The sequence below is a fragment of the Bison bison genome, unplaced genomic scaffold (assembly GCF_000754665.1).
Source record: "Bison bison bison isolate TAMUID 2011002044 unplaced genomic scaffold, Bison_UMD1.0 scf7180017864197, whole genome shotgun sequence".
Lineage (NCBI taxonomy): Eukaryota > Metazoa > Chordata > Mammalia > Artiodactyla > Bovidae > Bison > Bison bison.
This window is the reverse complement of record NW_011494769.1, coordinates 4694258-4719487: the sequence shown is the minus strand read 5'-3', so window position 1 is coordinate 4719487 and position 25230 is coordinate 4694258. Positions and strand designations below refer to the sequence as shown.

Here is a 25230-nt window from a genome sequence, read left to right as displayed (position 1 = left end):
AGCTAAGCCACTAGTGGTAAATGTAGCCTTGTACTTTGGTGCCGTTTTGAAGTATGAGTTCTGGAAGAATGAGGGAAAGATTTTTTTTTTTCCCCAAGGAAACGTTTTCCAATGGTGACTCTGTTTTCATAATTTTTTTTTTTTTTTTTTTTGGAAATTTTGCCAAATTTGAGTCACTAAAAAGAAATAAGGAAGGAAAAAGTAAGAATGAAATGAAACTAACTCTTATTGGTTATCTGATGTGAGTCAGATCTCACATACTTCCAAATTCAGATGACTCACTTGGCTGTGATCAGGCATTAGTAAGTACCAGTCACCCAGGTTAAAAGCCTGTTTCCCCCACAGTCTACTTTTCAAAAATATGAATTCCATTCCATATGGGAGTAGCGGCTGTGTTGTGAAATACAGTTCATAGAGTTGAGATGAAGACCCAGCTCTGTTAATAAATAGCCACATGACTTTAGACAAGTTTCTTAACCTGTCTGGCTTCACTTTCCAAAGATATTAAAGAGATTAAAATACCAAACTCTGAACTGCCCCATGGAAGAGGGGATACTTTTGGTACCTAGCACTTAGGAGGAGGTCTCCACAAGTTAGTTCTGTATTCATATGAAGGATTCAGGGATTATCTGAAGGCTGGCTGGCAAGGGTTCATATTAGTTCTATATATTCCCATTCATTTTTTATCTTAATGGTGCCCAGAGTCTTTCATAGCAATGTCATTCTCCTCTGAAACTGAGATCTCCAGTGTTAGACCTTCTTATGATTAGGAGGAATGAGTTAATACTGAATTTCCTGGAAGAGTTTTTAAAAATGGTTTTAGAATTATTTCTATTACCTTCTTGATTAGTAATTCTTTTGGTAACCCAAATAGTTCTTTGTTAACAGTATTTCTCATAATGGGATTTGACCAATGGAGGAAAAATATTTTTCAGTAAAATCTGCAAAGTGACCATCTACTTTACATCTTCATGAAGTTAAAGGAAATGGTATAAAACAACAGGCTTATAAATATCATGTTGGACTTTCTCCACAGCATCTTTTAAGGGCTGCCCTAAATCATTTAATTCTTTGAAAACTTAACTGCAATTACTGGAGAATCCCCAACTCCTGCTCCTCTGTATTGTAAGCTGTTATTTCCACTAACATCTATTTTATGCCAAATAACAGGATTATGGGGATTTAGCTAGAATCTACTTAACATTATTTTTATCAACTTTATTGAAGTATAAGTTTCATACAAAATTTTTTTCATTTAAAAAATACAATTTAATGAGTCTGACAGTGTGTATACTCATAAGACCAGCACCGTGATCAAGATATTACACATTTCTATCATCACCCAAAAGTTTTTTTGTACTCCTCTTTAGCCCATCCCTCCCTCTTTGTTTGTCTTCAGTCAACTGCTGATCTGCTTTCCATCTATATGTTTACATTTTATAGAATTTAATATATTTGGAATATATATGGAGTATATAGTTTTTTGTTCGACTGCTACTATTCAGCATGATGACTTGGAGATGTAACATGTTCCATGTATCAGAACTTTGTGCTTTTTTTATTGCTGAGTAGTATTTCAGTGTATGGATACACCACTTTTGTTTATCCTTTCATAGTTTATTTTATTTCCATCTATAACTAGCATTTATTGATTCACCTTTGATGTGTTAGGTACCATGTATGAAGTTCCTGGCTTGTTAATAAGGGTAAAGCACATGGTACAAGATAGGGATTTAATAAATACTAGCTACTACTCTTATTGCTTCATTTAATTTTCATAATTAACCTACTCAGTATGCATAATTCTTCCCATTTCATAGATGAAGAAACTGAGGTGGAGAGGATTGATGTTTTTTAAAAAATTTTAATCCATTAGTTTTTATTTCTTTATGTATTTATTTTTGGCTGTGCTGGGTCTTTGTTGCTGCTTGGGCTTTTCTCTAGTTGCAGGAGTCGGGGCTACTCTGTAGTTGCGGGGACTTCTCTTGTTGCAGGGCATGAAGTTAAAGGAAATGGTATAAAACAACAGGCTTATAAATATCATGTTGGACTTTCTCCACAGCATGTGGAGGTTCAGTAGGTCATGTGGGCTTCAGTAGTTGCAGCTCCTGGGCTCCAGAGCACAAGCTCAGTAGTTGTGGCTGCATGAGCTTAGCTGTCCTGTGGCATGTGAGATCTTTCCAGACCATAGATCAAACCTGTATCTCCTGCATTGCCAGGCAGTTTCTTTACCATTGAGCCACCAGAGAAGCCCTAGAGGATTAATCCTTTGACCGAGGTCATATTCAACCAATAAAGAATAGATCTGGAAATTCAATACAAGACCTTTTTTATCACCCAGCTCATGCTTCTTCCATTGCATCATTTTCCCCCAAGGGTATTCTCCTCTGTGATTACCTATGGATGGGGCTGAGGAATGAGAATAGAGGGTCAAGGAGTATGTCAGAAGTGAGCCTCCAAAGTGCAGACAGAGTAGTACAGTTGCCCCCTAAAGGAGAATAAAGTCGGAGATTTAGAAAAAGGGTGAACCAAGGCTATAGGATGCTCTTCCAAATATAGGCACCTCTATTACTCATTATCTCTTTCAGTAAAGTTGCTTCTTCCAGGCAGTATGTCTTACAGGAAAATGCCTTCAAAACTGATAAAACATCAACTCTCTGACCCCTTTTCAACTCTTAGAGACCAACATTCTTAGCTTCTGTTTACAAATTTTACATATAAATGCACAAAGAATAAAACACATTCCAAGAAATATGAGAGTTACCCATCCATTCATTCAGTTAAAGGTTAGGTGTATATTTACCCGTTGTTGTAGTTCAGTCGCTCGGTCATGTCTGACTCTGCTACCCCATGGACTGCAGCACGCCAGGCTTCTCTGTCCTTCACTGTCTCCTAGAGTTTGCTCAGACTCATGAGTCAATGATGCCATCCAACCATCTCATCCTCTGTCACCTCCTTCTCCTGACATCATCCAAAGTTCTAAGAACATCATGAAAAAAATAAAAGATATGGTGCCTGACTTAAAGAAGTTTATGTATAAGAAATGTTGTTGTGTGTATGTGTGTTTGTGGAAGTCACTGGGGTTATTCAGGTGGCTAAAGTAGTCCTTGAAAGAGGTAAATAATTTGGACTAGGATTCTGCTGTAATCAATGGGATTGAAAGTGGTAAATACTTAAATTCAGTATTAAGGTCAATCTACTTTCGATCATATCTTTGTAGCTTAAACCATATAACATCCATCCCTAATGTTTTTGAGTACGTATGTCTGTCCATATGCAAGGTGCTGAGATGACATTCGGAGAAGGCAATGGCACCCCACTCCAGCACTCTTGCCTGGAGAATCCCACGGATGGAGGAGCCTGGTGGGCCGCAGCCCATGGGGTCGCTAAGCGTCGGACACAACTGAGCGACTTCCTTTTCACTTTTCACTTTCATGCATTGGAGAAGGAAATGGCAACCCACTCCAGTGTTCTTGCCTGGAGAATCCCAGGGAGAGGGGAGCCTTGTGGGCTGCCGTTATGGGGTCGCATAGAGTCGGACACGACTGAAGCGACTTAGCAGCAGCAGAGATGACATTAAGTGGCTTGAAATCACATTGTTTGGAAGCAATTCAGAAAAGACTATGAGTACTTTAAACTTAGCTACTAGACTTTTCTACTTTGCCCAGTATGCTTTCTTTGAATAAGGAAACCAAAATGTATTCATTAAAAAAATGTAATCGCTTTATTGAGATGTAATTCACATACTGTATGGTTGACCCATTTAAAGTGTACAACTTTTAAATTTTTGGTATGTTCACAGAGTTGTGCATCCATCACCATGATCAATCTTAGAATATTTTCATCATTCCAAAAGATATATACTTGTTAGCAGTCATTCTCCATTTAAGGGCTTTGTGTCTGTAGTTTTTTAGTGCATAGTCTATACGAAGAATAATCAATTTATGTTTAGATTATTTTTATTAAGCAATCACCTTATTTTTTCCCTTAGGACTATCACATGTATGTTATGGATATCTATTTACATTATGTTATAAAAATACATCTGCTTGATCTCAAATTATAGTAGATTTATTTAAAATAATCATAATAAGTTGAATCCTTAAATGCAGTAGTTGCTTTGTAAATGTTAGCAATTTAGTTTATAAAGTTGTTTAACAAAAATCCAAAGTTTTATTAGGAAGCTCCGTTGTGTGAAAATCTTCTTTGAAAAATGTACAAAATATTTTCTAATAAATAACATGTATGTTCCAATTATGATGTGTTAATGGTTTAAAAATAGTCACCTAAAACCAATTATCAACTTCAAGACACTATTGTTCTTTTTTCTATGTGAAAAAAGAAAAGTTTCCAAAGGGAGTGTTGATAGATATTCCAATCTGTTGTCTTAGAAAGCATTATTATTAGTATAGAGATGGCTAGCTTTTCTTTAAAGAGAAAGGATTTCTTTTTGCATTATTTAACGTTAGTTTTGTGAAGCTGCACTTTTATTAAATATTGTATTGTTTGTATTTTACAATAATTAGAGGGTAGAAGAAATATTCAGAGTTTTTTTGTTGTTCTTTTATTTGAAATGGTATCTGTTGATATAAATCCACACAGAAATGCCATATTAAGAATTCAAATTAATCAACTGATATTATAAAAATTTATTATCTATTTTTGTTTTAGATAGCAAATATGATAACAAAGTAGGGAGCCTAAAGATTGAGCGAAAAAAATATCTGCTGCAGATAGAACTTTCGCTTTTTGTTATTCTTCCTAAAAAATTTTATTATTAGTTTATACTTAGTTTCATTTAATATTAAAACATGCTAAGAGAGATAGTAAGATAAAATCCTATAGTTAATGACAAAATGAGAACATTATTATTGATACATACTGAACATATAGATTTCATATAGTTAATACATTCTTGGAAGAAGACTATATTCTGGTTTAGTATAAAATGTTAAAAATAATTTTATAAATGGTCTTTTGTAAAAATCTCTTTTTGCAAGTATAAAGACCACATCTTTTCTTGAAAGACCTGTTGATTTGGAGATGTTAGCCAGCTATCTTTACTAAAACACTTTACAATGCTAAAAATAGTCCACTTCAGTTAAATATGGATATTTTAAAAAAGAAAATCCCAGTTAGACTGCAACAGAAGGACATTTTGTGTGACAATATTTTGCATGATTAAAAATTTAAACAGAATAACAGCTATTTATATTTACAGTTACATGAGAGTAATTACTAAAGCAGACAAAATACTTAGAGCATAATTTAATAATGTTTTCCTCTAGCAAAGGTGCCAAAATTGTTATTTGCATAATTTTCACAATTTGTACTGAAACATAGCTAAGTGAAATTGGGAAGACAACTCTCCCCAACCACCTTTTTTCTTTTGTAGGAGATGTGGAAAAGAGACTCATGCATCATAACAACTCATTTTTGTATAATTTCCCATAAAATCAAGACCCTTGTGTCAAACCATTAGGTGAAAGAGATGTGTTCCATTCATACTTTCTCTTTTAGAGTCTTTCTTTCAATGACCAGCCTCAGCCCAACTTCAAGGCTCCTAATTATAACATTTACTGGTTCAAAGATTAACCTTCTGAGAGGGGCATTCTGGGCTGTTGGTAACTTGATCAGCTTGGTCTTCTCTTGGTCTCTCTCTCTTTCTGGTTCTTTGTATCTCAGGAGGGAGATGATGGTATCTGGCACATTCCTAGGATGACTTGAAGATAGCAGCCTTCTGTGTTTAAGGCTGAAAGATTGTGAACTCTGTTAGCTGAAATGCCACCCTGGGGAGGCAAATAGAACATTAAAAAAGCTTTAGCTGAAGGTAGTGTAGTGCAAGGAGAGTCAAATTTGAGAGCTGGGACTTGAGTGGACATTTGTCCCTTCGTTCCACCTTAATAAAATCTGAGTGTTTAACTGTGGAAAAGGGCATTTGAGAGATCACTAAAAATGAATCATTAGAGTGCCCAGAAGAGCTTTATTATGATGTACTGTGAATAACTTCAGAACCTACCCTGTGCTTTATATGTGCTTATCAGGTAACTGAGGAACAAGTACGTTCTATTATCCTCTGCTACAGAGATTAGGTGATCTGCTGAAATATACGGGAAAAGGAATTTACTTTTCTATTGGATTCAGTCAATATCCTGTAGAGAATTCTATGGGAGGCTAGGGGAGTAGATATCCTTTATTGAAAAATTTTTAAAAGTTTTCTCTCTATACACAGGACGGATAAAGAACAAGGTCCTACCGCAGAGCACAGGAAACTATATTTCATGTCCTGTGATAAACCATAGCAGAAAGGAATATGAAAAAGAATGTATATTCATGTATAACTGAATCATTTTGCTGTACAGCAGAAATTAACACAACCTTGTAAATTGACTATTCTTCGATTAAAAAAACGTCAAATAAAAGTTTATCTCTATATAAATTATGAAATATATATGTATTTCAATGAGAGTAATCAAGTTAAGTGAAGCATAAATTAAAAATACATATACATTGCAGATGAGAGTAACCAGCTTCAGGAAAGCACAGGCTGAGTTTGGAAGCTTTCGTTCACTTCTGCTATAAAGGATTAGAGGGTTCCAGTCAATAAACAAAGCCATTTTATGGCTCCTGACGGGTAAATTGAGGGGACTGATTTGGTCAAGGACCAGTATGAGGATGTTTCTGTTCAACAGTTAACAGGATTCAACATGATATGGAAAATACAGGCGTGCAAAACTATACTACGACGCTCACGTTGCCAGCTAAAGCCTAAAACACTGCCACATTTACATATGTGTCCATCTGTCTGTTTTTACACTTTATTTTTCCAACCAGTGGGTGAAGTGGTTTTCATCCAAGCTGCAGTCTGAATTTTTTTTTTTCACCCACCACTTTCCATTCTATCATATAGCTGCATATTTTAAAGTGCATGTTATTTGTCTCTGGACACATATTTACTTGCACAGCCTTGGCTGGATTTTCCTGTCTCTCCTGGAAGGTTAGCTCATCTTCTCCAGCCTGAGCTTTGCAGTGGCCTGCACAGGCCAGGTTGTCTGGGGATCAGAGTCAGGGCACAGCGTGTTACCTTCTTCAGGTGGCAGAAATTCCCCAGTGCAGGCCTGGGCCAGCGGCGGGGCCCACGGGCCAGCCCAGCCGAGCCAGTGAGAATGGAAGTGCTTTCGGTCTCTTCAGTGGAGAGCCTGCGTAAATCCTGTGTAAATAGAGGGAGGAGAACAAAGAATGAGCCCCTACAGCTCTGAGCATTTGGAGCCATTTGGGGCTGAATTTGCTAAATGCTGCTTATACCGCCTGAAAAGTTGAAGAGAAAGGAGCATAAAATCCCCTCTTTTTTTCCCTTTCTGCTCATACCCCGGGGGGAGGGTGTTCAGGACCAGGGAAGCCTGAGGTAAGCCGATGAAGAGTTGTTTTTTCAGTGCTCTTTTGAGTGTGAAAAAGGTGGCCTGGGTCACTGTCCTCTCTTTAATGTTGGAAAACCCACACAGTTAGTAAATGTTGCATGTAAACGAAAGCATTTCACCTCTCCTGCTTCCCTCCATGCTAGTGGGCCATGAACTAGTCACTTGAAAAATCACAGAAAAATTTCACTTTAACGTGTCCAGACAGTTAAGCACAGCAGGAGAGTAAAAGAGATCAGTAATTAGCAGGTCTCACTGCTGGCCCCTCACCCCACCTCTCGCCCCTCACCCTCCCCACCTTTCTGGGTCTGTAACTTCCCCCTCCCCCCAATCTCTTCTGATGTGAATAAAGGTGAATTGCACGGAAAAAAAGATTTACTTGGAGGACGGTTCTTGGGAAGCAAGTTTTGTAAGGCTAGAGTCTAACACAGAACTGGGCAAAGGCAACTGTGGCTGCTCCTGCTGCTGCTTCTCCTCCTGCTGCTGCTTCTTTTTTTTGCATCGTATTGGAAACCCTGATTCAGATTTCTCAGTGGGATGTCCTAAATTAAACTCCTGGAAGGTAGTCCCTGAAAGAAAAATATCTTTTGATTCTTAGTACATTTTAATCCTGTTTTCAGAGTACTATATTAAGAAGGAAAAATCATTAAAAAATGATGACAGAAACCAGGTTCCCAAAGAGCTATGTGTTGCAGTTCCCTGGCTACAGGATACTTCCTTTTTTCCCCCCATTTTATTTTTTTAATTGAAGGATAATTGCTTTACAGATTTATGATTTTCTGTTGTACATCAACAAGAATCAGCCATAGGTAGACCCATGTCCCCTCTTTCCCAAACCTCCCTCTCCCCATCCCACCGTTCTAGATTGTCACAGAGCCCCTGTTTGAGTTCCCTGAGTCATACAGCAAGTTCCCATTGGCAATCTATTATACATATGGTATTGTAAGTTTCCATGTTACTCTATCCATATATCTCACCCTCCACCTCTCCTCCCCCCATGTCCATAGGTCTCTTCTCTGTCTGTTTCTTCATTGTTGCCCTGAAAAACGATACTTCCTTTTTAACTGTTATGTTCCCAGTCATCTGAGCAGCCTGGGCAAGGGGCAGCCACCCTACCCTTGGGCATTCTCTTCCCCATTGGATTAGGGCAGGTTTGAGAGATGAAGCAACCCCGTTTTTGAAAACAGTATTTGCCAGTGTATCAGACATGTAAGGATCATCTCTGAGGAGGTCATGCACTCCTGAGCAGGAAAACCCTGGGCATGACACACCGAGTGCACCAAGAGCAAGGAGAGTGGGGGAGGGAGCCTGAGGCTAGGTGGCTGCTAGAACAGGTTACCAGGGCCAGGGACTCCTTCACGACACTTTCCTCAAAGCAAGTTACGTTCGCACAGGGGCCAAATATTAAGGCTCCTGCTGCCAATTTGTCCATCCCACTAAACATCTGACTGTTTACACTATGTCAGGGCTTGCGAATCAGAAGTAAGTAAGATATGGCCCCTGCCTTGAAGAATCTCATGGTCAAGCAGGACAGACAAGTTAGTAGATAGATAAATTGCAAAACAGAAGCGTAAATATAGCAGAAGCAAGAACAAACTGATGAAGAACTCCAAAGCCTAGTATACCAGTTTTGTTAATAGGAACTAGGGAAATCCTTACAAAAGAGGTTCCTTTTTCACTGGATTTTGAAGTTTAAAGAGGAGTTTGCCTGGGCAAAGTAGAATAGAAAAGTTTAAAAAAAAAAATGAAGACAAAGAGCATTTTTGGCCAAGGACACAGGCCTACAGACATGGAATCTTGGAAGATCCCTTGGCTCAGAAATGTCTTAAAAATTAAACAGATACTCCTATTTCAAAATCATATTTAATTTGAACTTTAGGTCCACAGGGACCACTAATAGTCCTGTAGATAATGGAGGTAACTGTAAAAATATGCATTTGTTTGTTTCTTGGTTCATAGTTACTTTTTTTTTTCTTTTAGATTACTTTTAAATGCGCTGTCAACTGCAATCTCTTTTGCTCATAAATGTGAATATATGAGGCCTCACTCTGGGGATTTATTTCCTGAGAAATGAGGATTAATCCAGAATCTAGCCTCACCGTAAACCTCTTCTTGTTTTCTGGCAGTTAAGGGAGAGGATAGAGGATGTGAGCACAGGCTTTACAGGGCAAGCACCACTCTGCCACTTCCTGACTATGTGACCTCTGACAAGTTACTTAATTCTTCGGAGTCTCAGTTTTCTTATCTGTAAAGTGGCATTGATAAAAGTAGCTATTTCATCCATTTGTTGTGAAGATTGAGGATTGTAATATTGCAAGTGTCCAGTGAAAGTTACTTGTGATAATGAGGGTAATGAACGTGATGACGGTATTGGTAAGGAAGAGGAGGAGCCTGTATTCTAGAGGAAGAGAAATGGTGTAGAAAAGGGACTACCCTATTGAACATTAAATACTAGCATTTAAAATTCTATAAACTTGTATATGTGTATGTACAGTACATGTACTGTAGGCAAAAATATGCAATTAATCTACAAATATATTTGCATACTTATGTATAAATTAGTGAATTCTTTGAAAAAGGTTAATGATATAATTTATATACTTAATGTTTATAATCAGATATATAAATATCTATAAATTCATGACTGTACCCAGTTTCTGGAAGTAGTTTGGAAGATACATGTTTGTATATGTGTGTGTGTGTGTGTGTGTGTGTCTGAAATTAGTGAATGTACATTGCCCAAAATAAAAATGATAATAACTCTAGTGAATTTCTATTTATCAAAAAAGAGGAGGAAAAAAAAAGCTATGTTCTATCAGGTGAGATATCATTCTTTTTTACAGCATGTATTTTATATGAATATATTTGACTATTAAAATTGGTCCAAAACTGGGAGAAGTAAGGATTAAATAGTATGCCACGAACTTAAAAGTACAAATGTTATTGACCAAAATCTGTTTTTATTTGTACTACTATTTCTCTGAATATATGATATTGAGAGGTCAGTTTCTGATTGTTAGTTGACAGGCTGCTAGGTGTTATAGAAGCCTTATTTTTTCTTTAAGAGAGTGACTTTGAGGCAAGTGAATATATCACTTTAGTTACAGCTCTGTGAGGCAGTTCTTGGTGCTGCACAGTTTTGACATCACAGCCCATGAGATCCTGGCTGTATGGACAGTAGATGCTCAAATATTTGTAGCATCTCTGGGCTCTGAAGATCAGTCTGGTACTGTCCATATAAGGGGCTCCACATGGACCACAATAAACCTGTTATAAAAATCCTGGGTCTCAAAGGACCCTTGCTGTACTGAATATATATAAAGCCCTTATAGGCACTGGTTTACTTGCAGGGAGAAAAGTTTGCACGTTGCTGTTTGAACCTGGACCAGCCTGGACCAATTCTAGCTCAATTCCTACCCCTGGGCCTTAGATCTAATCTCTCCTCTGCACTTTAGACCTTTACCTGTAGGATAAAGCCTGGTTTGATAACAGAGTTCAAATGAGGTAATGCTTCGAAAAGTGAAAGGTAGCTTACAATATGTGAGAATACCAGTGTTAGTACCACTGGACTTGGAGTTACCTGGACTCTGGTTAGTCACCGATCATATGTAGCCATGGAATCACAGGGGAGAATTTAACCTCTTGGCCTCAGTTTCTTCACTGGTAAATGTCTGGCAATTTTTCAAGGGAGATGGAGAGATGGACTAGGAAGAAAAAGATGGACTAGGACCCTCTTGGTTGTTGTTGGTGGTAATGGTTTAGTCGCTAAGTCGTGTCCGACTCTTTGTGACTCTCTGCACCATAGCCAACCAGGCTCCCCTGTCCATGGGATTTCCCAAGCAAGAATACTGAAGTGGGTTGCCATTTCCTTCTCCAGTTCTCTTGGTTGTTGCACTATATTTCTGACAGGGCAAGAAGGCCACATCCTGGACTCAGGATGCCACAGCATCATGGTTTGTATCGTTTCTTTATTTCAAGCCAAGCAGTTGTTGTCTAGAATATAGACACATTTTTAGCAAAATGGAGTATGACAGTATGCCAATAAAAGGAAGTGGTGTCCTTTTGCCTGGGTAGTTGATATGGCCAAGAATTGTGTGAATTGGGAATTTCTGCTTTAGAATCATCTGAGGATCTTCTCACCATGTCCCCATGCCTTTCCTGTTTCATTGGCTACACAGCTACAGATATGGATTTTGCCCACACCTGGATACCCATGGTACCCCAGGCTTGACTTCCTTGTAACTAGACTCCCTTAGTGTTACTCTTTTAAATAAGTGTAGACCAGGGCTGCTTTCCCAGGTATGCCCTGCCCTGAGCATAGTGTGCTCAGCTTTGGAAAGGATGTGTGACCCCCTCCATTTACGGATGTAAATCCAGCCGCACAGATGCTCTCAAAATACCTCAGAGTCTGAAAACAGGAGGAGGACCTGGAGTTTAGATTCAGACCTTCAGACAACTACCACCAGGGGTAGCAGGCTACAGAGTTCTTCTCTGTGCCCCCCAGTGGTGCTTCTCAAGCTTGAGCACCATCAGAATCACCCAGGGTACTTAGTAACCCTCAGATTTTCAGGCCCCATCCCTGGAGATTTGGATACAGTGGGTCTGAGATGGGTCCAAGAATTTACATTTCTTGCAATTTCTTTGCCAGTGCTAAAGGGTGCTGGTCTGTATTTTGAGAGCCGGTGTTCTACAGCGTCTTTCTGTTTAACCTTTACCACCAGAAGATAGGGTGGGACCTCCTTGTGTTGACCAGTACCTGTGATGTAGAGCACCAGGGCTTTCCCACAGTGAATAAGGCCCAGGTCAGGTTGTAGTTGGGGCCTCCCCAGTGGCTCAGTGGTAAAATACTCCACCTGCAGTGCAGGAGACTCAAGAATCTCCTGGAGATTCCCCTGTCAGAGGAAATGGCAATCCATTCCAGTATTCTTGCTGAGAAAATCCCATGGACAGAGAAGCTGGGTGGTCAAGAACCTACAGGTTGTAGTTGTTTGCTGTGACCACTAACCCTGTTTATGGCAGTAGCATAGAATTTTAACCATGTACCTGCTCCTGAGGTTTCATCTTAACTCAAATTAGAAGGTAATCTAGTTCTGCTGCTGCTACTGCTGCTAAGTCGCTTCAGTCGTGTCCGACTCTGTGTGACCCCATCCCTGGAATTCTCCCGGCAAGAACACTGGAGTGAGTTGCCATTTCCTTCTCCAATGCCTGAAAGTGAAAAGTGAAAGGGAAGTTGTTCAGCCGTGTCTGACTCTTTGTGACCCCATGGACTGCAGCCCACCAGGCTCCTCCGCCCATGGGATTTTCCAGGCAAGAGTATTGGAGTGGGCTGCCATCTAGTTTGGAGGCTTCTAAAAGCCAGTTGAAGAATCTGTGCTAGGCTGATTGCATAACCAAACCCAAGGAACTTGTTAAGAATACAAATTCCTTGTCTCTGCCTCAGGATATTTTGATTTAGTAAGTCTGGGATAAGGCCTGAGGACCCATGTTTTTAACAATCTCCCTTGATAATTTAGTCCACTTCAAAGGTATCTATCCACAGGCTTGAGTATTTCTTTCCATGGTCACATGCAGTACATTCAGAAGCATGCAGCTATTTTGAGTATCTTTGCCCCAAACTTAGATTATGCCTTTAGTCAAGGGATTAGCAACCTTTTAAAGGAAGCACGCCCAGTAGTCTTTAGTTTTTTCCCATCAGAGGTGGCAGCGCTGGTGGAATGGCCTTGGGTCAGCCCTTCGAAAAGGCTCTAATGGGGATTGAGTTCTTCAAAGAAGCGTTGTTCCTGGCATGTTTGGAAGTGACTGCATCATTTGGGCAGGCTTCCCAGGTGGCTCAGTGGTGAAAAATCTGCCTGCCAGTGCAGAAGACACAGGTTCAATCCCTGGGCTGGGAAGATCCCCTGGAGATAGAACCCACTCCAGTATTCTCCACTCTGGAGAATCCCATGGACAGAGGAACGTGGTGGGCTACAGTCCATAGGGTCACAAAGAGTCAGACAGAACTGAGCGACTGAGCACGCATGCAAACATGTGCACTCAGGCAGTCCACTCAGCCCCTTCAGTACCATGAAGAGTGTAGTCATCCAGTTTGCGATTATCAAAGACAAAGGAGGATCCATGAATAAACTCATTAAGAAGTTCAGCCCTTCACTCACACGGCAGACAATCACTGGGGTGTCTGCTCTGGCTCAGACCTGGAGGTGTGCTCTCAGGATAAAATGATAAACAAGACACAGTCCTACCCCTGCCAAGGACTCCACACTTTTGAACCCTAACTTCAGATGCCGAGACATATGCCGTTACCTTCTCTACCTCCTTTGACACGTGCATCTGTGCCCGTATACCCACCCTTTTCGGCACAGAAATTCATTTGGCATCGATGTCAAGGATTGCCAACTATCCCAATACACATACAGCCCTAAAACAAGGATACGGTATGCATGTTAAGGGTTTCTTTAGTATCATTTGCACGATTTTGTTTTAGGGTGCAGATCACATGGTTGCCTTTTAAAAGAAAAATAGCTGTTGTTAGTCCTCTGTGCTGGAGTTGGTTCACAGTCCATTGGAAAAACAAATTTATTGTGTGTTTGGAAAAGGAAATTCCCATCTTTATAGAGGTATAAACAATAATAGTAATTAAAAAAAATCTAATGTCTAGTATCTGGTTATTATAAAAATAGACTCATTTTTCTCTATAATTATTTGTTACAGTGGATTCAAATTCAAATATTTAACAACATTTGTATAAAATGGACTGCTTTATATTAAAATGCATGTAATGCTCCTGTCTTCTCCAGTTTAAGTCAGTCATCAAAGGATGCTCAATCCAGCTATATTTTTTTCTTGAGCTAAATGTAGTGAATCATATCATTTGAAGGTGTTAGAAACCCTCTCTGCTTTTTAGCAAGAGAAAATACTCCATGGAAATACTGTCTCTCATTTTTTAAGGTCATTGATTGGGTTAAAAAAGGCAAGTGTCTTTTTTTTTGTTGAACTTACTTTAATTAAAGCCATTAACCTTTTAAAATAAGTATATCCAAAAAATCTATCAAAAAAAGCTAAAATGAGATTTTAACAAAATCCTGACAATTTCAGCTTAAACATATACACAGAAACCATATGTGCTTAGGAAGAAATATATACACACAGGCATTGTTTACAGTGTGTGTTTTTATATTTGGAAGACATTGAAGGAAGAGCCATTCCATACATACATTATCCGAAATGTACATCCAGATAGCCCGCATAGATTTTTCCATCCAGAGACAAAGATATCTTTATCCGTGGTAGGTCGACAGACAGACTGACTGACTTCAAACTTGCACTTGCAGTGTGGATTTTTTTTTTTTTCCTCATCTCCGGGTACTGCTTTTCAAATTCGCCTCAGGCTACAGAACAGTACCTCAGATCCCCAAGGCCCACTGCCTGGCTCCTAATAGCCACTCTCCATCTGTGTCACATGAACAGCTGATGAGATCGCTCCAGTGTCTGTATTTTGGAGAGCACATCCACCCAGGTTAAAATGCTAGGGTTGCCAAGGAGCAGTCAGAAGCCATTAGTGTGGGTGAGAATTTGCCTTGCAGCAGTTCCTTGGCATGGTGGAAAGTGTGTACGCGTGTCTCTGCTCGAGCTTGTGTGTGTGTGTGTGTGTGTGGAGTGTGTGTGTGTCCTTGTGCAAGTGACCCCTTGGTGTACATGAGTGTGCAGGGAGGGTAGACAGATGAAGACTAGATTCCATCCAGCCAGGATTCGTAAGTCAAATGCCTTTTGTTTCCCTGTACTCCTGATTAGTTCTTTGACTATTTGGGGTCCTTTCTATTCACTCTTTTTTTTTTTTTATCATAACAGACGGCAAAGAAAAAGAGAACAGCAACTTCGGGGTCATGCTCTAGTGTTTGGGCAGATGGAAGGGATCTGCTTTGCCTTGGGGCAGGGTGGTTGTAATGAAGTGGCCTGTCAGTCTGTAAATAGTGAGGGTCATCTCTTCCATGTGATGGAGGGTATCACATTGCAGTGAAAATGGAAATGTCAATAAAATTAATCTGCCAGCTCTTTGCTGTGGCTTTTCTGCTTCTCTGGTCAAAGAAGGTTGAGGGTTTTTGCGGCGAGAAGGGAAAAGAACAGGTATAGGGAAGCCCACAGAGCAGACAGTTGGGACAGGTTAGGAGGCAAGGGGCCCATGGCAGGATGTCCCCAGTGTGGCCCAGTCCAGGAGGAGGGAGCTGGCCTGGGAAGGAGCTGGTGAATCTATAGCATTCCCAGGGAAGCTGCGGAGCGTCTAGCTCAGGCTACATTGAGCACAGAGTTTATTGTTTTAGGCTTTCTTGGACAAGGTTTTTACTTAGCATGGGATTTATGGCATTTACTGCTAATGAATGTCTATTCTTAAATTACAAAAACCCCCATCTCAGCGCAATTCCCAGATGTTCTTCCAGGACCCCGGCTTCTTAAACACCAGCAGGGAGCATAAACTCTCCACTTCTCTGTTTTCCTCTTTCGTGTGGCTCCAGGCTAATGATGTGCAAGGAAAACACAGCCATCTATAAAGCCCCAGTGCTGTCCCCGTATTCTTCATTTATTTTGCATTTGATTATGCCACAAGTCGGATCTTGTTTCTTTCCTTTTTTTAAAGTTATTAGTTCAAATATTAATGTAGGGATATGGCATATATTGCTCCTCTTGATTGATGCCTTCCCAAAAACAGGAAGACGTGCTCGTATGAATTTTAAGAAAGTAGGGGTCCTGCAATGCCTTGCCAGAAGAGTTTTTCAGATACATAATTTAGATGCCCTCCAGGCAGGCTTTCAAGGCATTTTTGCCGGAGGGCAAGAAAAAATAACTATGACTGTTAAAAGTAAATGATTTTTGCTAATGCACAATTAATGCCAGAGAAAAGCACAGAAGAGAAAGATGTTGATAGAAACTTCTGATTAAGTGAGCACCCTACCTTGATGTGCATCTTTTTTGTTTTTTAATGATAATGATCAGTGGTGCAGAGAGCTAAAAGTTTTCATGTCACGCGGATGCTGAGTCCAGGGTCATCTGAGGAGTATGTGAATGTGCGTGCTTGGGAGGTGACAGTTCTAGGAGGGGCTGAGCAGGCAGTGTGTTATGTGCAATGAACAGTGACACAGTTACTGTCACCTATGCAGGCAGCCTAGAATATATAGACTACAGAACATTTAACTTGATTACCCTACAGTATGTGTTCACTCTGGGCATGGGGATGCATTTTCACCGAATGGGTTTTCTGATGGCGGTTTTCCCACATTGGATTCCATAATTGACGAAGAGCTACTGCACTGTGTCAAGAGCACAATTATAATTGAATTAATGATATGGGAGAGTGTGAGACACACAAAATTAACATTTGAAGAGGCCTGGTTTAATTTTGTCTTTTACATATTTGTGTCTCCAATTATACTTTAATGAAAGAGAATATACCCGCTTAATGGATTTCTTTCAACAAGCTTAGCTGAGCTGATCATTAGCTGCTCGTTGTTGTTGGCACCCTTTCTGTGTTTTCTCTAATGTATTTTCATTTCTTTCTACTAGGAGATGGTTTAGACAACAGTGTAGCTTCACCTGGCACAGGTGACGATGATGATCCAGACAAGGACAAAAAACGTCAGAAGAAAAGAGGCATTTTCCCCAAAGTAGCAACAAATATCATGAGAGCATGGCTCTTCCAGCATCTCACAGTAAGTCAAGATGAAAGAGAAAAATAAGTTTTGTTGTTTTGCCTTCTCCTAGCACATTAGATGGGCTCATACAGATTTTTTTAAAATAAGGTGCCTATTTTCCCTTTCTTGAAATCTGATGGCTAACAGGGCAGTTGAGGTTTTTACTGATTCTCACCACCCAAAGAGCACCCTGTAGAAAGGAGGAGTTTTTATTTCCACAGGTCAGGAATGGACCCTATTCAAAATGATTTAGGGCTCTAAAACGTCTGTATAAGTAAATGTGTTGTTTATGCAAAAAGGTTTGAGAGCAACTTCAGATAATACAACTGCTACCAAGGGAAACGGCTGTGAGAAGCTCATGAATCCATAAATGTTGCCGATTACACTCTTAACGAAAGCCATCTTCTTAGGAGGCAGAAAAAAAAAAAAGCACCTTGCCACATGTATGTCCAAGTGCCTGGTATCAGGGGCAGCTCTGATCGCTGAAGCAGCTTGCAGCATGTCACGTGTTTATATGACAACCACAGAAGGGTTATAGGTGCCCAATGCCTTTGTTTCTAAGGTAGAGATCAAAGATTCTTTTTTAGTGGTTCAAGTCCATTATCTTATAAGCCGACCCTGTTCACTTATGGGGAAAGATCAACAATGTGCAGCATTTTCCAAGTAACAGTTTATCTTTCTGTTTGCAATCAGTTTTATGTGTCATTATATATATATATACCATTAACTGAGACCCTTAAGACCAAAAAATTACAGTATATTTTTGCAGAGGAACTACGTGCTTGCATTTTACTCTTCGTTTGAAACTTCTGGGAAAATAGTAAAGATGTCAGAGGCTGTTTCTTGCTATAAGATTGTTTTCAGGCCATTCTGTTTAGGCTGCAGCTTAAAAATAGAGGAGCACATTGAAAGCTGAAGGTCTTTGATTATCCAACTTGTGGGTTGCCATGCTGAATGACATTAGTTACAGTGTCATGAGTCCAGGACAAGGTTCCACGTTTATTTATGGCGGTGGCTGCTGAGCGACTCTTCCAGCAGGGCTCCAAAGGGCGAGGGGTGGGGCACAGCGGGGAAGGCAACACGATAGATTCACATTCCTAAATCGGCCATTTTGATGTAAGGACATTAGTAGCAAACTAAGGTGTATCGATCTGGCCGGTGGTGTCAGGATTAGCTGGGAGTACCAACGAGGCTGCCGTGGCAGTGGTTATTCTTGCCTCGCAGCTATGGCCATTTCAAAGGTCAGGCCCCTGCACTGGCTGGGCTCAGAGGAATTAGACCGAACATGCCGTCTCTGGGCTGATTACTTAACCAAAGACAAAATAATGAGTCCTAAGCAAATACTGACTAATTGAAAGGGCTGTAAATCCATTACATATTGGTCAGGGATAATCAGGAGTATTTAATCACTTTTATCTATTCAAGAGCACTGAAGCTGCAACAGCAAAGCCCTGAACCTTGCCATGTGGTTATTATTCTCATCATTATCAAAATTACTTCACAGCTGTTCTTTGCTACATCACCTCAGCTGGAGATTTACTAACCTGTAAAATGTTTTTAATTTGGAAGTCGAATGAGTGTGAGAGGAGGGGTTTCTCATTTTTAACTGAAGGTTTGTTTGGTTAGAGTAGCAAGTAAGAAAGGCAGGGTGGGGCGAGTAGATGGCAGGCAACTGCCTTCTCCCACCAGCTCACCTGTTTGATTTCCTCCCTCTGTCTCCCTGTGTGCTCAGCATTCCTTGGTTGAAAGTAAAGAGTTCAGCAATTACTTTTCAAGCAAACATCCCCATGTATTTTCAGCCCCTCAGTCAAAAAAACCCAACATTATAGAACAGTAGAATCTTAGAAAATGCAGCTGCTTTGTTTACAAACCAGGAAGCTCAGACCCACAAAGGAAAGTGATGGGCTCAAGGTCCAGCTGTGATCAGGACCCAAGCCTTCCTTGACCCCAGCTCAGTGCCCTTTCTACACATTATGATGACTTTGCTAGAATCATGATCACCATGAACAGTTGCATATCAACCTTACAACCTCTGCCATCAAAATGCTCAGTGTCAAAGGGAGGAAATAGAAGAAGCAAAGTGCTGTTTGCTTTACTTATTTTTAAAAGTTGCCTGCTCCCACAACCTTTCCAAATAGAGAAGACTTACTCTACACTTCTCTCTTAAAGCCAACTCTTTCCTTCAGCACCCGGGTCTGTGCCTTGAATCTTCTTCCAAGTATCCCGAGCTTCCTCTTGCTTGGCCAGTTGGTGTCTTACCTCCCACCTCCCTGTCATCCTGGGTTAAACCCACTGTGCACCCTGACTGCAGGTGAGGAATTGTGCAGACCTATTGATCCCTGGGTGCTCCTTGTGGCTGTACTGTTCACTCAGTACTATGTACTGGGTACCTTCTCCCTACCCCGAGGGTGCTTTCATCTAGATAAATATGCACGAGGCTTTGTGCAGAATTCTCTGTCCAGCTGAAAATTTTAATTAATGCCTGTCCTTATAGTGGGGAGAGAAGACAAAGAACCTGAGCCGGAGAGTTGGGAAACTGACATTTTGAGTTCAGCTTTCTGGAGTTCTGGATGAACCTCAGTTAAGTCCATTAAGTTCTCTGGACCTGCCATTTCTCCATTTTTCGAACGGATCTGCATGTTGCAGTCTGCTTTCCCGTACTCGTGTGTTGGTTACGCTCAGAGCTGTCAGAGCATGGCTCTGCCCCAGGTTCCCTGGTCATCCTCTCCTCTCAGTACCCCACTTCCTTTTTATTTTCCATTAAGGGCTTTCTTTTTCTCCTCCCCACAACCTTCTTTTACACCATGCCCCTTTATTACTTTCTCCACCGGCTTTGTCTGTCCATCTCTCTCTCTGCTCTTCTCCCCAGCCTTTCCTGCACCTCCCTTGTATGTAAGGAAATTCTCCTCAGCTTTCCCTTTGACAACATCTTCCCTCTTTATCCCAGCATCACCCCAGCTGCAGAGAAGAGGTTCAGTAACTTTGATGAGGATGGTTCCTTAAAATTTTACTTTCCAATCTTTAATGAGCTGAAAGATTTACTCAGCTATAATTCTGAGTGCAGAAACCAAGAACAGAGCCCCCTAACTAGCGACATGTTAATTTAGACCCCTTTTCTTATGCACTAACAGGCATGAGGAAGTCCTTGGAAATAGAGATGCCCCACTATATTTTTCTGTCATTTAATTAATTTCAACTTTCAAAGTGAAATGTTGGCTCTAGCTCACTGAAAATAGATGTAGTCTAAATTATTATTTCATGTAAATTTCTTTACAAGTGCATGATTCAATGTGCATTCCTTCATTATTAGTCTCTTTAACATTATTTCAAACTGGTTTGTTCCCCTTTGTGCAGTATGACCTACTCTTGTATTACAATAATCCTCGATGTACCCTTTTTTCTTTCTTTTTTAAAAAAGAAGCTAATTGAATTATCTCATTATTTTAATTTGTTAAGCAAATGTATTTTGGATCTCAGGATGTGTTCTTAAAGAAGGGGGTTGCTGAGGCTTTGCCCCCTGAATGGGCCATTGGCCCATTTTGACATTCATGCATTCATTAACTAGCAGAACATAAAAGAACTCTGGTTGTATTTTTTTTTTTCCAAACACCCAACCAGCATGGAGCAACTTTTCCCAATAAGCCACAGGGGTCTCTCTACATATGTTCTCAACTGCAAGCTATTGTCACCTATTCTGAATACCTCAAAAGGCCCAGAGAAAAAAGAACCCCACCTCAACAAAGGCCAACTGTAGCAATTGTTAAGTCTTAGTCTCAATATGACAAAAATCATTAACCTTCAGTTTTCTTGGAAGAACAAGTTCCACTACAACTGTAACAGTTAAAACACTCTCTCAAATTCCTGTGTACCGCCAGCTTCAGGGGAGGAGGTAATAAACTCAGAGCTAATCGATGATATTGAGGAAAATATTTAAACTAAATCCAAGGTGGCCGTAATAAACCAAACTCTTTGATGAATTGAGGAATTTCCATATTGAGTTAAGCACTTTAAACTTGCTTAGTCTGAAGCTAAATACTTAGTTTCTAGTTTCTAACTACCAATTTCCAGAATGTCCTTTAAACATCACAATGATTTTAAGGAAATAAATCCACATATTTAAATCCTCCCAGTAATTTTAAGGAAATAAATCCAAGTAAATACTTTTTAGAAATTCAACCAGCGAAATGTGTCATATGTTACTCTTACCCCTCTTTTATTGGTGGACGGCTCTGCCTGGCTTCTCAGACTAAGAAATCTAGTGAAGATGGAGGAAAGAATCTGTTGGAATGTATGTGCTTTTCCTGGAAAGTACCCAATGGCAAAAAATCGTAGGGAAATCCTAGGGAAGTGTATTCTTTTCCCTAACACATGGAGATTATGATATCATAAAAGTAAGCCTGCCATTACAACTGTTTTTATTTGACTTCAAAGATAGTTAAAGAAAGAAACAGCAAGAAATAATACCCGGGCTGACGGTTTATTCTTAACCATGAAAAACTCCTCCACGCCAAGAAGCCCTTAGTGTACTCAATGAGGCTCTCAGGCACCTCCACTTGCCACCTTCAAGAGCTCCCCTGGTTGTGCTGCAAAGAATATATTTGATCATGGAATGAAAACAGGAAGTGCTCACACACAAAGACACCACTTGCTCATACCCGTTTCTGACTACAGTTTTTCTTATTTGAAAACATAGGGATAAAGCTCACCCTTAGCAGATGTGGGACTTCTTTCAAAGCTATGTGTACAGAATCAGAAGCAAATTTATTTCAAAGTGATACAATATCCTGCAGCCTCCTGGAAACTGCAGGTTCTAAAAACTCTGCCCTTTGTTCATGGCAAAATGCTTAGCCTCTTGCCATATCTCTGCTGTGGAATGAAGCCTGTCTCTCAGGTGTTTGCTGGTTTCACTCCTTGCCTATTAGAGTTTGTTTCATGGGATTTTGTGAAGGTCTGTTTTGAGTAATGAAAATGTGATTTAAAGTATATTGTTTCACAGAGACAATGAACCCAAATTATGAGTAAATACAGTTCCATGTTAATAGAGAAAGATATCTCTTCTCTAGTGAATTCAAGACCATATCACAGTCAATCCAGTCATCTCAAATTTTTTATTGTATGTGTGTATACGCACACACACACACACACACACAGAAGAGAGAATGAGAGAAAGAGGAAGGCAAGTCTAGACTATTTTGCCCTTTAACTGTTTCTCTTCATCTTACATAGATCCAGATAGTTTCTTTTCTCAAGGAGGTGATACAGTGTCAAGGTTAAGAGCACAGGGTCTGAAATCTGCAGCACAGTAGATTTTTGATCTTGAGCACTGAGGTCTCTGGACTTCACTTTCCATATCTATAGAATGGGGATAATTTTAGAACCAACTCAGTAGGGTTGTTGTAGGCATTAAATGAGACAATGTAAACTTTTCGGCTCCATGCCTGGGTATATAATGGAAAGCAATAGGTATATAATGGAAAGCAACTATAATTTCATCTTTTAATTTGGTTGAATAGCTACCAGGAGACTTTGACCAGTAGAACTGGGCAACCAAAATGATCACATACCGTCCTGGGACTCTGTGAGATAGAGAGACTGACCTGGCCAAACAAGTCAGCAGGAGATAACATAGTCTAATTTCTGCCTTCTAGAGTCATGTAAATGTCAGATGGGGCTTCCCAAGTAGTGCTAGTGGTGAAGAAACCGCCAGTCAATGCAGGAGATGCAGGTTCGATCCCTGGGTCAGGAAGATCCCCTGGAGGAGGGTATGTCAACCCATTCCAGTATTCTTGCCTGCAGAATCTTATGGACAGAGGTGCCTGATGGGTGCAGTACAAGGGGTCACAAAAGAGTCAGTAATGACTGAAGCGACTTAGCACACAGGCACACAAACATCAGATGGCTCGTCAGTGGTTCTAGGTGCTCTCATCAGAGAGTCCAGGTGCCCGTGGAAAGCCAGAGCATCTTGGTGAGTCTTCCAGGATGGAGTGGGAGGTAGAGAAGAAAATGGCTATGGTGTAGTTCATAATGCCTCCATCAGGGCCTCCTTTTTGTAGAGAACCTCCCCTTCCCATAAGGGTCCCCGTACATGAACAGACTCTAGTCTCTGCTTCCTTGGAGCATTCAAGTCTAGGCTGTCTGAGAGACAGCACAGTGTGGGTTTGTAAACAGGGTCACTGGATGTGAAATTTTAGGCTTAGGTTTCTGCTCTGTGATCTTGGGTGAGTGATTCAACCTCTGAACCTATTTCCAAACCTATGAAATGAAGAGTAGACATGTGCTTTACTTGGGTGGCTGGGGGCTGTGAGGCTCAGATGATGCGGCCAGTTTGTAAGCTGTAATGTGTGGCGCAGACGTCAGGTGCTTTGGCTTCTGGTTGTGTGCTGGGGACTCCTGCAGCTCACGGCCTCTGGTACCTCATGAAATCAGCATGGGTGGTAGATGTGGTGCTGCCTTCCTCTCCACCCCAGTTTCTCCACTTGTCCATTTCCACCAGGCGTATCCATGGAGACACTGGGATAATGTCCATCGTTAGACGTCTTTTTAAGGGCCTCGAATGGTTAATTGAATCAGTATTTCAGGGACATTAGCTATTTCTACTTGGAAATTAGTGCCCCCATGATTCTGAGATCCATCTACTTTAATACTAATTGCTATCGGCTAACGTAATACCAAATAGAAAGTGTTGGCCTTACTTACACAGTGAAAGATGGCCTTTCTCGTGTTCAGGGATACAGATGTGCACAGAATATGAGTGAGGCTCATGGGCTGAGACATGCCTGTGAGAAGACGCCTGTGCAGAACACACAGCTGAAAAACACCAGCAGAAAGAGCCTCCCGCAAACATGCAGCCGAGGGAGGCCGCCCATGGCCTCAGCCTTTGCAATGTTTTCCTGCTTGCCGGGAGAAAACATCTGTGAATTATTTGAATGGAACCTTATACTGGAGATCGTCTGAATTGGTGTCATCTCTGTTTAATTTCAGGAAATGATGTCACAATGCATTAAATAACAATACTGGGTGATTTATTTTCCCGTGGACATGCTGTCCTAAGCATTCCTCTTCTCTTGCAATGTTTCCAATTAACTGTAAGCTTGAGTGTTCTTCCTATTTCATAATGATTTTGAGGGGTGGGGGGCGGGAGATTGGGGTGGGAAGAGAGGTAATTTCAGAGGTTGCGGAGGTTCAGAGCTAATGGCACATCCATCATGTTCTTATTGGGACAGGAGGGTTCTGAACATCAGGGCTGTGATCGCCACTGGCAAGCTACCTTAGCTTTGGTTTTCAAGAATGTCTAAAAAAGGAAGCCTGAATGTTCTGCTCCTTAACTGTCCAAAGAGTCACTGGATGGTTTTAATAGTGACCTGCATACTGTAGCTTCTGCCTTTATCAAAGTTTCCATGCACTCCCTTCTTCAGTAAAGAATAGAGGACATAAGTCAGTTCTGTGTGCCATCTGTCGTCGTTTTTACAATTTCTCGAATTAAAGAGACAGGCTAAAAATTTAATGTTATGTTGAATCCTAGAAACTCCTCTAGAAGAAATGAAATTGCAACTAAATTTACTTTGTCTCTCTTGAGGGGAAAAGAAACAACGCATGTGGTTGTGTCATAACCTTTTACTTGTAGTCCCAGTCTGGTATTTAGAATTGGATTATGAGGGGTTCTGCATGTGAAAACCTGATGTGTTTGGGATTCAGCAGCCTTTGTCCACATTATGAATAACTTTGAGATAAAGTCCCCAGTACAGTGGCAGCAGCAATGGCTTTTCATGGGGTGCTGAGATGTGTAGTTTCTTCAACGCAAAAATTGGTGAAGACATTTCAAAGTTTATCAGGAGGCTCAAGAGGGAGGCGGAGAAGGCAATGGCACCCCACTCCAGTACTCGTGCCTGGAAAATCCCATGGATGGAGGAGCTGCAGTCCATGGGGTCGCTAAGAGTCGAACATGACTGAGCGACTTCACTTTCACTTTCACTTTCATGCATTGGAGAAGGAAATGGCAACCCACTCCAGTGTTCTTGCCTGGAGAATCCCAGGGACTGGGGAGCCTGGTGGGCTGCTGTCTATGGGGTTGCACAGAGTCGGACACAACGGAAGTGACGCAGCAGCAGCAAGAGGGAGGGGCTATGTATATATAT

General features: G+C 40.7%; 1 protein-coding gene across 4 annotated transcripts in view; it reads left to right on the top strand.

Annotated features, from left to right (window-relative positions):
- The window catches only part of MEIS2 (Meis homeobox 2), a 223255-nt gene that overhangs the window by 47978 nt on the left and 150047 nt on the right, over nt 1–25230 (top strand). For all 4 annotated transcript variants that reach the window (XM_010844196.1, XM_010844197.1, XM_010844199.1 and 1 more), the window contains exon 8: nt 16968–17113. In XM_010844196.1, coding sequence (XP_010842498.1) covers nt 16968–17113 — 146 coding nt within the window. The remainder of the gene's footprint in view (nt 1–16967; nt 17114–25230) is intronic.